The following is a 15,093-nucleotide window of genomic DNA, read 5'->3' on the forward strand; positions in this document are numbered from 1 at the left end:
CGCATAGTGCTACTCTGACCCTTCGCACAATCTAGAGATACCTTGAACTTAATCAAGATTTAAGAGCACTGTCTGCAAACAATCCTTACGTCCTCAAGCCTCGCTGACACAACCGAATTTACCTGCCCTCTCCTTACGATCTCTTATCTTATCATTACGCCGTGTTATCCGGACTAGAATAAGGAGAAACCAGGACTATTCGTCCACCAAATATTGCTAACTATGCCTGGTCTCATCCATACGGTCTCATTAAAAGCCAGGAATATATCCCGGCGAATCCGAAGCCTAGGTATACTGTAACAAGTTCTCTTACCACGAAGGAGAGAGCATCTCCACCAAAACATACATAACCGCTAAATAGTATGACATTAAGGTTATCCGTGACGGCCACAAGCCCAAGACTATCTTTCCAAGAACTAGACTAGACTCAAGGGCCAGGCCTTTGAAACGCCTACCGATGCTTACACTGTTGGCTGCAACTGGCCTCAGGCCCTTAGCATACGCCTCAAAGAGGGCAAGTAGCCACCAGCCTTTTATCTCATTATTATCCGTATTAAAGACATCAACAGTCAGGTGCATAAGCGCAAGGGTTTCTTTATAGTCAAGGAAAAGAAAATTAACAATACCAAGGCTAACTTTATCCTTATCCACGCTATATCAACTATGCTAGCCTATAATAACTAGTATAGCACAAATCACTACTGCGGCATTACCAACTAATACCTAAACTATAGGTTTATGCCCCTATTAAGCACCAAGCAGCCTATCACCTGTAATATACTGCTTATCTCTAAAAACACGCCCCGCAAAGCCAACGGTACTATAACTATTAGCCACAGTACAACTCCGCGTTATACTTCACTGGAATACTCGTGGTATTTCCTCTACTTATAGCATTATGCTAATGCAAGATAGGCAACCTATAAGGTGCCCTTTATAATCTGCACTAAGTCTCAGGGCTATTTAATCTATTATCTTACCTAGTCTGACCTATATTAAAATCCAGACTGCCTTATAGGCTATGCATACATTATATCTATAGGTCACGATAGGTACTAGTCCTAGGAGCAGCAAGATACGCTTAATAATTTCATTAACCGTGGCAGGCGTTTTACTTGCTTTAGAGGCTACTTTATCAGGCAGGTTTGCTTTAATAAGGCGATGCATACTCAGTACTGTTACTAAGTACCGCCGGCCAATCCAATGACCAAAAAGGACCCAACAAGGGTCACACTATGTGCTAAATAAGTTAATAGGTAACAAAAAGTAGTAGGATTTATTTAATCCTTAAGAACTAGATCTTTATCTACTTTGAAGCTTTATAATAATCCTCTATTATTTAAGAGTCGGGAGGAAGTGCATAACATCGTCATCTAGCCTAATAACACCCTTTTCCACCAGCTATAGAGCAGCAATTAATATAGGAAGTTTAGTTAAGGAAGCAAAGGTGAACAAAGCCTCACTATTAATGCCAGCTTGATAACTGAGCAGCGGGAAAGGAGAATCCAGGTACAAGGAAAGCAATTGAGTTCCTCAACTGATGCATTAGCTACTAATAGATGGGCACAGAGGGAATAACACGATTACCATCACGTTGTCTTGCTTCAATTGCTATTCAAAGAACACCAAGATTTTCGATAGCTTGCTTGAGCAATTGTTCAAAGGGTGTTGCCATGAAGAATCAACCTTGTGTGCAGGCCACAAGGATATCGACTTGTATTTTCTGTGCACCGTACTTATTTAGACCTGGCGTTCTAACCCCTGCTATAAGCGTTCGTGGGGATTGGACCTCAGCCAAGAAATGTTCTCAGGAGAAATTAATATTCCTTATGATTTAGCGCTCATAATCAGTCAATAGCTTGTTTGCCCTTCTCTAGGATCTCTACCAATTAACTTTATTCTCTCTACCATTCCTCCCGCCTTTTCCGTTCCTCCCGCCTTTTCCGTTCCTCCCGCCTTTTCCGTTCTCCCCGATCTTCCCGACTTACCCACTTCTTCCGTGTTTCAGCAGCGAATGCCCTACTTCAAAACATCAACAATTCTAGCAAGTCCTTGTAAGAGAGATATTTTGTCAACTGAAAACACAAGCCTGAACCAGCCATTGGTTTCGGCTCCAAAACTAGCCCCCGGAGCTATGAAGACTTTTCGCTCTAGCAGTAGCTCCATGACCTGCTCTTCAGCGTGCAGAGGATCCTGTTCAGGGTGCTTTCGACAGTAGGCCTCTCCGAGATTAGCCCACAAGAAGAAGCCTGCATTTGACCCCTTTTCATAACGGATACCGTGCTCTTTTGCCCACGTCGTCACCAACTTGTAACGCTCTTCAAGTTTTGTCTTGTTCTTGGCCAGGTAATTATCAACCCAAGCATCGTCTTCGAATACATTGGCAAAGGCGTGATCAGCGAGAGAAGAGCTCATGCTATAAAGGGCCCCTGGGACAAGTGCACTGTGTAACGAAGGGTTGTTCTGGGAGATAATGCATCCGAGACGAAGGCCGTTGGACCCAAAATCTTTTGAGACACCCCATACCACGGTTATAAGAGACGGGTCAATAATACCTGTAGGGTCTATGGATAGACAAGAGGTGAAAGGCGGAGCTTGTGATTCATCGTTCTCCCATGTTGATAAGGCATAGACTTCGTCGCTAATCAAGTGAAGTTGATACTTTTGACAAAACCGCATGAGTTTAACGAGTGTGTCCTTGGAATAGCAGCGTCCGAGGGGGTTATGAGGGTTGCAGAGAAGAATACCAGCGACGTTTTTCCCACTGGCTTTGACTTCTTGTAATCTGGCCTCGTATCTTTCGACGATATCGACGCAAAAGGGGTCAATACCGTGACATGGCACCTGGACGACCTCTGTATCAACGCGAAGGCCAAAGGTTGGAATAAAGGCGCGGAAAAAAGGCCTGGTGATGAGGAAACCATCCCCCTGATCTCCAACCGCCCAGGCGATATGTTCGATAGCTGCACTACAGCCGTTGGTGATGGAGATGTGATTTAAGTCGATTTCCTGATGGGGCTTCAAGTGCTTATTGAGGAAGGTTGCGAGGGCAAGCTTCAACCGTTTTGAACCAGTTGTACCGTCGCCATAGGTCAAAGTCTGCGGTTGAAGGGAGATGTTGTCGGCGATGTGCTTCAACAGCTCATCTTTCATAAGGACATTCTCTGCCATGCCCAAGCTTACATAGCCGCAAGGGTTAGTTGTAGCATCCCATTGGTTTGCCGTTACTTCCCATAGAAGAGAACCACCCTTGTTATCGGCCGTCGCTTGGCCACGTTTGGAGAGCTTCATAATGAGTAGGGAGCCGTTGGGAACAGTCGTGTAATAGAATTGGCAATAAAGTTCCAATGAGCGAGATCTTTACCGTGAATGAAGTTTTTAAATAGTCCTACCCACTTCGGATGTTGCCGCAGAGGTGGCGTCAGTTCGGGACCTACTTTTGCACCCATGGATGTTTGACATGCTATGCTAAAAGGGGAAACGAGCGAGAAGTGGGGGAATCAGAGTTCAGATTTTAGCGCGCCGTGATTATTTAAGTAAATGCTACAGCAAGTCGGCGGCAACAAAGTCATCCCCGAATTCGGACTCAATCATGCCCTCGCCGCTGCTGGCAGATCACGACACATCTCCTGTTCCGACAGACAGAGACGAACGCCATGCCCTTATCGATATAAACCCCTGTGGATTTTATATACGACATCCTCCAAAGCCCCATTTACTACATGATGCCATTACTCCGGATAATCTACTCTTCCAGACTATTCACATGGGAGCGGCAGTTATAGACGCTTCCAAATGGACCCTTATTGTTGATGGACTGGTAGAAAGTCCCTTCTCCATTTCGCTGGATCAGCTTAAGCGCCTACCCCAAAAGTCTGTCACCTCATTCCACGAGTGCTACGGCAGCCCAATCAAGCCTCCAGTAGAAGCAGTATGGCGGGTAGGCAATGTCATCTGGACTGGCGTCCCTCTTGCGTTCCTCATATCGCTTGCTTCACCTCTCCCCGAGGCCAGTTTTGTGTGGTCTGATGGACTTGATTATGGGACATTTGCGGGCATCACGACAGATCGTTACCAGAAAGACCTACCATTAGATAAAGCCCAGAGCCTAGGAGTCTTAATAGCTTATCAAATGAATGGACAAGCCTTGACGAAAGAACGAGGAGGCCCAGTCAGACTCGTTGTGCCGGGGTGGTTTGGGACCAACTCTACTAAATGGCTTTGTCGATTGACGCTGGAGAACAGGAGGGCTGAAGGGCCATATACCACCACCTTCTACAATGAACTCGATCCCGCAGACCCCAAAGGAATTGCAAAACGGCCAGTCTGGAATGTTGAAGTCAACTCGATCATTGTGCGTCCTGAACCCGAAGCTGTGATAGTAGGTGCAAAGGTGGTGATAGAAGGTTGGGCTTGGTGTTTTGAAGAGGTGAAAAATGTTGGCATTTCCTTTGATAACGGAGAAACCTGGATTGTAGCCCAAGTTGAGGGCCGAATCGACTTTAGCTGGCAGAAATGGAAGACTGAGCTGACTCTTGCATCCGGCTCGTACTCGGTCATAGCCCGGGCGGAGTCAATGTCAGGTCAGACGCAACCGCTCTCCGGGAGGAGGAACCACGTCCATGCCGTTAGCTTTTCTGTATCTGGCTCACCATCTGAGCTTTGATAGAGGGACATTTATGTAAAACTCAAATGAAAATCTAGGATTGCACCGGAAATTCTCGCATTGCCATATGTACATACAATAGGAATAGTCCTTGAACACTATCTTCAGGAGCACAAGACCGCATAAATAGTAGGGCTGCATTAGTACACTGGCGGTCCGCCTCATCATACAATTTGATATAATTTGTTCTGTAATAATATTCAGGGTTGCTCTATATATTCCTGTTTCTTAAACGACCTGGCAGCCTCACTAAACGGCAGTCTCAATACTCGCCAGGACGGAATCTGATATATTATCCTTCTACGAATAATTAACCTCAGGGTTAAATCAATAAATAATGAACCCATGTTCACCGCCCCCACTGAAGCCGATATCACCGTCATTCCAGCTCTTACCGGCATTGCCCAACATCCGCCGTCATGACGACAGGCGCTGTTTCGAGTATTACAGCTCCATGATACAACTTTAACTTCATATATCGATCGGTTGTGTATTATGGCTTGCTTGTTAATTGCTTATAATAGGTTAAGTATTATTATCAAGAGCTATATACATATATATATAAATATAAACAGATAGCCTAGGTAGAGAATATATTATATATTACTTACATAATATATCTAGTTATAATATTACTTCTTTTCTTAATATATACATAAATTATAGTTTTATATTTAAGGGATAAATAGCTAGTAACTTAATAAAAAATACTTATGTCAGACAGCGCTGTAATGTAAAGCAAGGTTTCAATTCATCCAAATCATAGTCTGGAACGAGAATATCACCCTCATGGAAGTTGTGTAGGGACAACCAACATATCATGCGGAGTACCAGCGCGCACCAGACAGCATTTCGCTCCATCATAACACTCGATACCTTCAAATCCCTTGGTTCACGACCGACTAACCGATGGCGAATCACGCGAGAATACCTCTCCCTGAACTCTTGCTCGAGCGTATCTCTCGATGCGGAAGCTTTATGGGAGTGTTTATTGGCAGTGCGCTGGCCAACTAGCTGCTGATTCGTATGGTCCGCAAGAGTGACGGAATTCACGAGCCCGAGAACAGACTGTAGGTATACCTCCTGGTGCCACTCCTGGCAGCAACTGGCTGCCTTCTGTACGACGTCGGCGCCAGCACAGGTGTCTACTGGGTCCTGCAATGTATCAGACTTTTCCTCATCGGCGTTTACACTAAAGTTTGCCTGCCCATTGCTCTCAGCTACGCTCTCGACTCCTATCCTGAGCTCAAGGACGAGATAGTGCAGCTATCCAACTTTATGCGCAACGTTAGTGGCGGCGCGCTCACCTTTTGTATTCAGCCATGGATCAACGCCAGTGGGCCACGAAATACTATCATATACCTGGTTGTTATCATCTTCGTGGTGCAAGTAACCTAGACCTTCTTTCAGTTCCGGGGAAAGGCTCTGCATAGGAGGAGCGCGTCTATATATTACAGTATTTGCGAGCAATGTATTATGCTGTGGGGAAGTCCCGAATGAATATTATAAATAAGTCCGTTAATTTATTATGTCGTTGAATATTATGCCCAGATTAATCGTGTAATAGGTTGCGCTTTGTGATAAATTTTAATATTATGTCTACTAAGAGATACTTTGAGCAAATCGCATTACTTAAATAGCCCTCTATGTATTTAAAATCTTGGGATAAACCGCACTAAGTAAAGATATCCTCTTGTCTATTAGTTAGAAGCCCTTCACTACGGCTAGAATTTCCGATACTAAGCACTGGCTGTCCCATTTTACTTTGGATCGGTTCTGTGTTCCGATATTATCTCAATGCGGGGTAATGTTTATCGATCGCGTGGTGATAAGGGAACTACGGCTATTTAAGAACTTCTCAGGCTCTCAACTTCTATAAGCCGAATTGAATGTGGTTGATAAAACATATCAAGCAAAGCGCAACGCGCCAACACCATCCCGGGCCTCACAGCTGAGTCGATATCTGGGCCATATAATTTCTATCGCCGTACGCTATGGCACGAATCACCATCATTGGAGCTGGGTAGACAGTCTTGTACTCTTGATATTTGACAACGTGAAAGGCTGATACGTCGAATGTCAGGATTGTTGGTCTAGCTATAGCGGCACAACTCTCTCGAATCCACGACATCACCGTCATCGCTAAAAACCTTCCTGGCGATGATCCGACCCTTGAATGGGCTAGTCCTTGGGCAGGTGCTAATTTTGTAGCAGGCTACTGCAGTTCACCGCGCGACAGGAAGATGCAACGTGATACTTTCATCGAGCTCTGGAGGTTGGCCAACCGATTTCCAGAGTCCAGTGTTAAAAGGATTCCGATGGAAGAGTTTTTCGACGAAGAGCGGACAGAAGATGACCTTTGGTTCAAGGACTTTGTGCCAGACGTACGCAATTCTGAAAAAAGTGGACAGTCACCAATACTAACTAGGACCCTAGTTCCGTTTACTTGAAAAAGATGAGTTGCCAGAAGGAGCAAAGGGTGGAATTACTTGTACGTCTGTCTTGAGGGGGCTCAATGCATTGACTGACTAATTGCAGACACAACTATCGTGCTCAACCCAAACATCTTTCTCCCTTGGATGCGAAGTACTCTTGAGCGATCAGGCGTCAGGTTCAAGAGGCTTGATCTCCATGCGCTATCGGATGCGCGCCACCTCGGCCACGATGTTCTTATCAACGCAACTGGCCTGGGACCTAGGCATCTGGTCGATGTTCAGGATCCGGATATGCTGTTCCTAAAGGGACAAATTATTCTGGTAAAGAGTGATTACAAGAAGTGTTTGATGCGTGATGATGGAAACGACTACACGTATGTCATTCCTCGACTTGACGGGACGGTGATTATGGGAGGTATTAGGGACCCAGATATCAGGTATGTCAAGATCCACGTTCCTACCTTCAACACCACTAATCGCCACTTCACAAACAGCAATACGGAAGTAGACCTGGACATCGATAAGGATGTGAGTCAGATTATCACTTGCAATGGCGTTAAGCACTGACGCCTTCCAGATCATAAGGAGAGTTAACAAGAGCCTGCCCACCTACTTTTCTGTAAACCCAGCAGACTACGACATTGTTGGGCATAATGTTGGTATCCGCCCCTACAGATCAACGGGAATGCGCATCGGAAAAGAGATCAAAGACGGTCAAAACATCGTTCACGCTTATGGTAAGCCGTATGTATCCACATAATAATGCAGCATTACCAGCTAACATGGCTGAGGAATTACCGGAGGGGGATATATCTTCGGATTCGGTGTAGCGCGAGAGGTTGTTAAGCTTGTTGATGAGCTTTTATATCCTGCTGGTAAAGCTTATCTGTAGGCTTATAATTAGGAGATTATGCCAACTGTGTTATTTGCAGTTGAGACTTGTGGCTGAGAGCTTATATCAGCATATAAAACTTAGTTATTTTCCTACGTAACGTATAATCTAAAAGACTTGGGCTGTATGCACTTCCTATAACATTTATTACATCTTCTCGTCTACCATCCATAGACTTTAGCAAATTGCATGCACTTTGCTTGGACCTCGTAAACACAAGCTTAAACAACCATTCTCAACTTAAGTTTATCCTCTTTAACAATCTCATCCTTCTTGGCAATCAGCTCCTCCATATCCCACGGGCAACTCATATATCGTCCACCAAGCCACTCCCTGCGCTCAGAAGCCAACCAAGCAATTGTATCACCAGCGATATCTGGTCGATGGGGAAGTGCATTCCTAACTGCTTCAGGCGCTCCTTCAGTGATCTTTGTTTTGATCGCTCCAGGGTTCACACAAAACGCCAAAAGACCTTGCTCGCCATACTCAACTTGCAGCGACTCAGTCCATCGTAGCACTGCAAGTTTGGAGGTTCGATAACTTCCACTTCCAGGACGAACGCTCAAAGCGCCTGATGACGATACGTTGATCATGATGCAAGAGCCATTAGACTCTGAATGGCTTGATATCTGAAGCGGGAGGAATACACGGGCCATGTTGAAAAGGCCATGGATGTTTACCTCCCATGTTCGCCAGTAGGTGTCTGGATCGGACTCAAGGAAAGGCTTGTATGGTTCCATATGTGCCGCGTTATTGACAAGAATGTCCAATCGTCCGTTGAACTGTTCGACTATGGACTCATACATTACTTTGACACTTTCTTGGCTTGCAATGTCAACTTTGTAGCCCAGCACCAGAGGTTCTTTGCGATTGGCAAGGCTCGCGGCTGACTTCAACTTCGTAATGATGTTATCAGATATGCCGTGTATATCACAACACGCTATGAAAGATGCTCCAGCACGTGCAAAAGCTCTAGCAGTAGCAAATCCCACTCCCTCTTCATGTGCTGCACCAGTGATGAGGACATGCTGACCGGTGAGGTCCAGTTTCAAAGGTGAGATATAGTCGTAAGATGTTGCGTGGTGGGTTACTATGAAGTCAGCGCCGACGGGAAGATTCTTTACTGTTGACATGATCGAATAGTATTTGCAGGTAGAGATTTGAAGATGAGCAGGATCAGGGATATGTAACTGGGAAGGCGCGGTATTTTTATGATTTAACATGTGCACCAGGTGAAAAGTGGAGGTCGGATGATATAGGGTGATTCATCTCTCGGCCTCTAATGACCCGATATCCAATGCTCGAAAGGTTCATGTACCCACTAAAGCTAGAAAAAGCATATTTATAAGCAAAATATCAGAGGATGAGTTATCATATCAATTTTTATAGGAACTATAACTAGAGACTACAACCCGGATGCGAGTGCCCCTAGAATTATATCATATAGACGAATTTTTAACATACTCCATGGCAGAAGAAAGTGTTGGCTTTTTACGGTCTATAATCGGAGCAAGGGTTGCAACAGTAACATGAGGCCATTTGATTCCATTGAAATCAAGCATGACCATTTGAGAGTACTGAATCTGGGTATACGCGACAGTGACAGTCTTCTTGCATGACGGAATCTCAACCTCATTGTCGATGTAGAACTCCGGCACGGCATCTCTAGGGCCTTGAGAAGCAGGAGAAACCTTTTGCCCGATGCGCATAGAAGGATCAAGCTCGACTTCAGCACGGATCTTGGAGACCCAGTACTGAGCCGTCACGTCGACAGCGTTAGCATTGCCGCTTTTCTTCTCGCGCGAAGCGCCTGTCTTTTTGCCCTCATCAGAGCCGATATTGAAACCAATATTTGATGTTCCACCGCCAAAGGCACCAGGCGGAGCATTAGTCGAAACGATAAACATGGCGTTCTCGATAATATTCTTGCCCTCATTGGCCTGTCTCAGGATAGTGTTTGGATCATCGATGATCTTCTGTGTGATAGTTCCATTGGCAATGAATGGGCTTAGGTCTTGTGGAAGGCGACGAGTAGTGTCCTTGTCGGCGTCCTGGTTGTCGAATCGTTTCTTTTCCAGTTCAGTCGCAGTTTTGTGAGGCTCGTTGATGGGAGGAATTCCAACTTGCTCGATCAGGAGTGGTGTGATATCGGTGGGATCAATATCGGGGGCACCTTTGGAAGTGATGGCATGCCGAAACCCTTGAGCATTGATAGTTGTCCCATGCGGAATGGAACCCATGCGGCAGAAAGAGGCTGCAAGTTCCGGCATGTCCTCTACCTGAGGCACGCGCATCCAGAGTCCAGGCTCGAAGTGGATGTTAGGTGGCTTTTCAGGGACTGTCCCATCTGGATTCGGCATTGCATCGACAATAGACTGCGTGTATGGCAGACCAATGAGGTCAATATCGGCCTGATCAAACAAACCACGATTGGGTACATGCTCAAGTAGCTCGCCGAACACTTGAGTTTCACCAGTTAGATTGAGTTGCAGGAGATTGCTGGTGCTTGAGTCGGTTGGAGTCTTAGGGAATTGGGTTATAGTCTTTGGATTTCGGCTTAATGGCCTGAAGATGGTGTTGAAGCCAAAGCCCTTAAAGGTGCCGGTGAATTTTTCCAAGACATCTAGGGGAGGAGGGGGAGGTATCTTGAGACCAGTGCCATTCTCATCAGTGACGTCTGAGTAACCACCATTCTTGGAAGTTTCGTCATACTCTTGAAGAGTCGGCTGAAGAACAGTCGGTCCATAGTTGAAGCTTTCTGAGACCTTGATACTGACGATGGGAACATCAGGGGCAAGGTCCTCGAGTGATATGCCCATGATTGTAGATGAAGAGAAAGCAAGCTGGTATTGATGGTGCTTAGTTGAGATAGTAGCTTGACGAGGAGTAAATTATATGGGACTTAATTGGCTTTTTATCTTCGGATGTTCGCAGGCACGACGTACTTTTCGTTGGCTATTATTAACTGCATTCCTACTTCGAGGAAGTCGAGCATTCCTGTACAGCAGTGGCCTATAGAATCCAGGTGTTTAATTTTACCTCCTTCGTCAAGAATTAGGTCCAGAACACGCTCTTACGACTTGTGGCTGGCTGATACAGCAAGCTGAAAATACAACAGGAAACCGGTCTTGGAAACGTTCACCGCTTGGCTCCTGGCACAGGCCGAGATTTCAAACATTTTCAAACATAAGGCTCCGGGGTTATGCGAGAGAATGGAAATATTTCAGAACCCCGCAGTTGCAAACACCTGTGGATTCTCTGGCACAAGTCTTGAATACCATTTTCACAATATGCCTAAGCAATAATCCATTGACTTAAGAGGAATGACTTAGGTATATTCCTCTTTAAATTTGAAGCCGCGATCTTGACTGCTCTTGGTGAAATTAAGTTCTGAGAACTTCAAAAGACGTTGCGAGTTTCAGAGACTTTACCCCGGAATGTTCTTGGTTAGCCGCTGGGAGTGAGACATTGCCCATCAAATATGGGCCATCCTGGGGCTAGACTTTTTTCCAGCACATCAGCCGCATGGCTATTCAATAGCTCTGCACTGTCGTGAGGCAGTACAGCGGGGTACAGACGGTGGATTCTCACCTTACCGTAGTAGAAATTTCAGCCGTCTCTTTCAACGCCATGCTTGTGACTTTTGAGACTAGTCACGTCTCCTTGCAGAAAACGCCTAGAAAGCAATATCGATACATATGTCTCATATCATGCATTGCGGCCGCTGCTCTGATTGGCTCTTTTTCGATAAAATCTGCAGGCTACACAGAGTAGTGCACATATCACATATATCAAGAAGGTTATTGGCTAAAATCCAAAAGTTGTGCAGCTTTATTGAGCGCGTAGTTTAAGACATGATCTATGAGAATTGAGTGTATGAGCCAGATAGGTCAAGTTTCACACCATCTGTCCTCTTCAGCCAGCCACATAGGCAGAATTCTCGTATTTTGAGTCCTCGGATAAGCACAGAACTTCAGCCACCACTGTCGTATTGTTATGAGAGGTTTCGGAGTTATGAGATGTGGTAATTTTCGATGAGCGGTGTGAAGGAACCCAGGCTCCCTACCTTGAGTTCAGCCAGCCACCTTTACATCGAAGGGTGCCTCCAAGGAGAAGCGCCCTATGGGAGGCAGCTTCCTTCTATCTTCCCGACAATCCACTCCGCACAGGATAGGAATGCCTCTACAATTTTTGAAGTCAGCCAGCCATTGTTGACCAAGTAGGCTGCCCCTAAAGATATGCAACAGCTCATTCGATAGAAGAATGCAGTCGTCAAAAGGGGGAAGGTTTGTCCAGACCTTAATGAGGCTCAGGTAGCCATCTTCGCGATGTTTTCGAGACATGCATTTGATACGGCTGTACAAGTCGCTAAGGGGAGTTATGCGTAGATATCAAAGCGTAAGTCTTCCGTGTCGGTAAAGCTGGCGTGGATTTATAAAAGATAGATCCTGTGCTGAAGGGTCAAGCCAATATTCCCCATAGCAATCAGTTCAATCTTTCAACTCAGTAGCAAACATTCAACTCTCAATAATGACTTCGCAAGGCACCTTTACGGAAGTCCATCAATTCACAAAGTCCTACAAGCATATGTGGGCTCGTGATGTCGCCCAGGCGAGTATGAATTATGACCTCAAGGGTGTTATCGAACGCTTGAGGGCGTCTCTTCCTGCTAAGGTCAGTGAGAAGGATAGCATAGGTTCACTGCGAGAAAAGACCAAGAAGTTCACCGGTCCAGGCTATATCCCTGAGGAGGAGGGTAAGATTAGCGTGGGCATTGTTGGCGCTGGTATCGCTGGCTTGTTCGCTGCCCTGCTCTTTGACTGGCTCAACGGTCATGAAGAACTCAAGGGAAAAGGTCTCAAGATCAGCTACGACATCCTTGAAGCTGCTGGTGCGGAAAGACTTGGCGGACGTCTATACACCCACCACTTCTCTGATGAAGAGCACGACTACTACGATGTCGGTGCTATGCGCTTCCCCAACAACACTATCATGAAGAGGTAAGATAGACTAACGAGGCAAGCTTGGGAGTCTTATGCTGATATATTCCCAAGAACATTCCAGCTGTTCCAATACATCGGAATCACCCAGGAAAGCAAGCCGGGCCTGATCCCTTATTACTTAAAGGACGAGCTAGATGAATGTCCTGCCTACATCAACGACATAACGACAAGAGGTAATGTTTGGGACCCTAAGAAAAAAGCGAATGATCCGTATAAGATCAACGAGGGCCTCCCTGCGAACGGCCAGATACCGCCTGAGTATGACGCCTGAGAAACATGAAGCCATGGACCACTTCTGATTGCTTTATAGTCTTCTTAAGACCAACCCCAGCGATCTAGTCAGCGCAGCCCTAAAGGTATTTACGGACGTTGCCAAAGAGAAGTTCAAGGCGGCAATTGCAGAAGAGAAAGAGGAGGAGAAGCAAGCAATCAAGAGTGCCGGCAAAGATGAGAAACGTGGGGTGAGAGGGCCAGCATCTCAAGAATTATGGGATCTTCTTATGAGGGCCGATCATATGAGCGTTCGACAATTTCTTGGCTCGTAAGTATCCCTTGGCTTTGCAAGGCGATTCGAGAACGGATAGAAACTGACTTGAGTGCATAGAGGCCAAAAGAAAGAGGTTGGGAAAGGATCCAAGCTTCCAGTTGAGGATGACTTCCCCAAGGGCCCAGGTTACAACTACAACACTATCGAGTATCTTGAGACGATGACCTAGTAAGTATTATATCAAAGCTTCACTTCGCAATATCTTACTATTGGTAGCGGTACAGGTTGGTATGACCAATCCCTCACAGAATGTGTCCTGGAAGAGCTCGATTTCCACACCCCCGACATGGACGACGACCCAGCTACTAAGAACATTCAGTACTGGTGGTGCATCGACGGCGGTGCTCAAGAGATCGCCAAGCGTATGGCTCTGAAGATCAAGAAGCGCATTGAATACAACACCAAGGTTCAATCAATCGATGCTCAAGTTCAGCTTCGTCGAGAGCGCAAAGCCGGCAAGTATACCGCAATGAAGATTAAAACCACTAGAACAGATCCCAAGACCAAGAAGGTCGAGACTAAAGACAGGGAGTACTTTGCTATCTTCAATAGCCCCACCCTCGGCGCCCTTCAGCGCATGGAGCTTTCCGATGCTGGTTTATCCTGGGGCACTAAGCAGGCCATCCGAGCTCTTGGGTATGGTGCCTCTGCCAAAGTCGGCATGAAATTCCGAACTGCATGGTGGCAAACGGATCCATTCAACATTGCCAAGGGTGGTGTATCCCGAACAGACTTGCCCCTGCGTGTTTGTGTTTATCCGTCGTACAACATCAAGTCAAACGAGGGTGAGGACAAGTGGGATCCTGAGAAGCCGGCTGTGCTTCTGTGTTCATATACTTGGGGCCAAGATGCCCAGCGTATTGGCTCCCTCTGTTCCAACAACACAACACAAGACGACGCAGAGCTCAAGCGGCTCATCATCCACGACCTTGCGCGGCTTCATGCTCGGAGAGAACGTCCGTTTGAGGAAATGGTTAAATTTCTTGAAGAGCAATACATTGACCACCACGGCTACGACTGGTACAGAGACCAAAACATGTCAGGAGCATTCGCGTATTTCGGCCCCGGGCAGTTCTCTAATATGTGGCAAGAAATCATCAAGCCTAATGCACTAGGCCAACTGTATCTTGTCGGAGAAGCAGCCTCATCCCACCATGCATGGATCGTAGGTGCACTGGAAAGCGTCATCCGAGCGGTATACGTCATGTTCCAGGGTCTACAGAACGGCAACGAGAAGTTTGAGGCATACGATATCGTCCTGAAACTGCTCAGAACTGGGCCTGATAATGGCAAGAATGTCAGCGAGCCTTTGAAGAAGGACGGCGATATGCCCACAGGCTTGCCTTTCCATCCTCTACCGGAGGAGATGCCTACAAGGCAATTTTACACGACTAAGGACAAGGATTTGACTGCTAGCCCTGAGAAGGAGGCTAACGAGGAAGGTGTTGACATGACCTACGGTGCTGCGTTGGCTGTTTTGAGCTTGATTGAGAGTTTCTATGAATTGGGAGTGGATAAGAATGACACGTATTAAGCTTAATAGATGTATG

At 46.1% G+C, this 15,093-nt stretch overlaps 5 protein-coding genes across 5 annotated transcripts; 3 read left to right on the plus strand and 2 right to left on the minus strand.

Annotated features, from left to right (window-relative positions):
* Positions 1 to 1,934: 1,934 nt before the first annotated feature.
* FOBCDRAFT_264508 (pyridoxal phosphate-dependent transferase) lies at positions 1,935 to 3,329 on the minus strand. The gene has a single exon (XM_054707045.2). The coding sequence runs from the start codon at positions 3,289 to 3,291 to the stop codon at positions 2,020 to 2,022; it is 1,272 nt and encodes a 423-aa protein (XP_054563020.1). The 5' UTR covers positions 3,292 to 3,329; the 3' UTR covers positions 1,935 to 2,019.
* A 235-nt stretch (positions 3,330 to 3,564) lies between these two features.
* On the plus strand, positions 3,565 to 4,696 carry FOBCDRAFT_232102 (Oxidoreductase, molybdopterin-binding domain-containing protein). Its single transcript, XM_054707046.2, has one exon. The coding sequence runs from the start codon at positions 3,593 to 3,595 to the stop codon at positions 4,664 to 4,666; it is 1,074 nt and encodes a 357-aa protein (XP_054563021.1). The 5' UTR covers positions 3,565 to 3,592; the 3' UTR covers positions 4,667 to 4,696.
* Positions 4,697 to 6,660: 1,964 nt separating this feature from the next.
* Positions 6,661 to 7,993, plus strand: FOBCDRAFT_279853 (uncharacterized protein; the record flags this gene model as incomplete). Its single annotated transcript, XM_054707047.1, has 6 exons — positions 6,661 to 6,689; positions 6,750 to 7,050; positions 7,103 to 7,157; positions 7,205 to 7,629; positions 7,679 to 7,838; positions 7,893 to 7,993. The coding sequence occupies 6 exons, from the start codon at positions 6,661 to 6,663 to the stop codon at positions 7,991 to 7,993; spliced, it is 1,071 nt and encodes a 356-aa protein (XP_054563022.1).
* A 67-nt stretch (positions 7,994 to 8,060) lies between these two features.
* Positions 8,061 to 10,812, minus strand: FOBCDRAFT_190391 (uncharacterized protein; the record flags this gene model as incomplete). Its single annotated transcript, XM_059608691.1, has 4 exons — positions 8,061 to 9,111; positions 9,281 to 9,320; positions 9,458 to 9,684; positions 9,721 to 10,812. 4 exons carry the CDS (start codon positions 10,810 to 10,812, stop codon positions 8,215 to 8,217), a joined length of 2,256 nt encoding a protein of 751 aa, XP_059465937.1. The 3' UTR covers positions 8,061 to 8,214.
* Positions 10,813 to 12,523: 1,711 nt separating this feature from the next.
* Positions 12,524 to 15,077, plus strand: FOBCDRAFT_206956 (uncharacterized protein; the record flags this gene model as incomplete). Its single annotated transcript, XM_054707049.2, has 5 exons — positions 12,524 to 12,993; positions 13,048 to 13,254; positions 13,307 to 13,537; positions 13,601 to 13,711; positions 13,760 to 15,077. 5 exons carry the CDS (start codon positions 12,524 to 12,526, stop codon positions 15,075 to 15,077), a joined length of 2,337 nt encoding a protein of 778 aa, XP_054563024.2.
* Positions 15,078 to 15,093: the final 16 nt, after the last annotated feature.

Source organism: Fusarium oxysporum, chromosome X, assembly GCF_013085055.1.
Source record: "Fusarium oxysporum Fo47 chromosome X, complete sequence".
NCBI lineage: Eukaryota > Fungi > Ascomycota > Sordariomycetes > Hypocreales > Nectriaceae > Fusarium > Fusarium oxysporum.

Coding starts and splice junctions, on each gene's coding strand:
- FOBCDRAFT_232102 (XM_054707046.2), top strand. CDS start 3,593: ATGCCCTCGCCGCTGCTGGCAGATCACGACACATCTCCTGTTCCGACA.
- FOBCDRAFT_264508 (XM_054707045.2), bottom strand. CDS start 3,291: ATGAAGCTCTCCAAACGTGGCCAAGCGACGGCCGATAACAAGGGTGGT.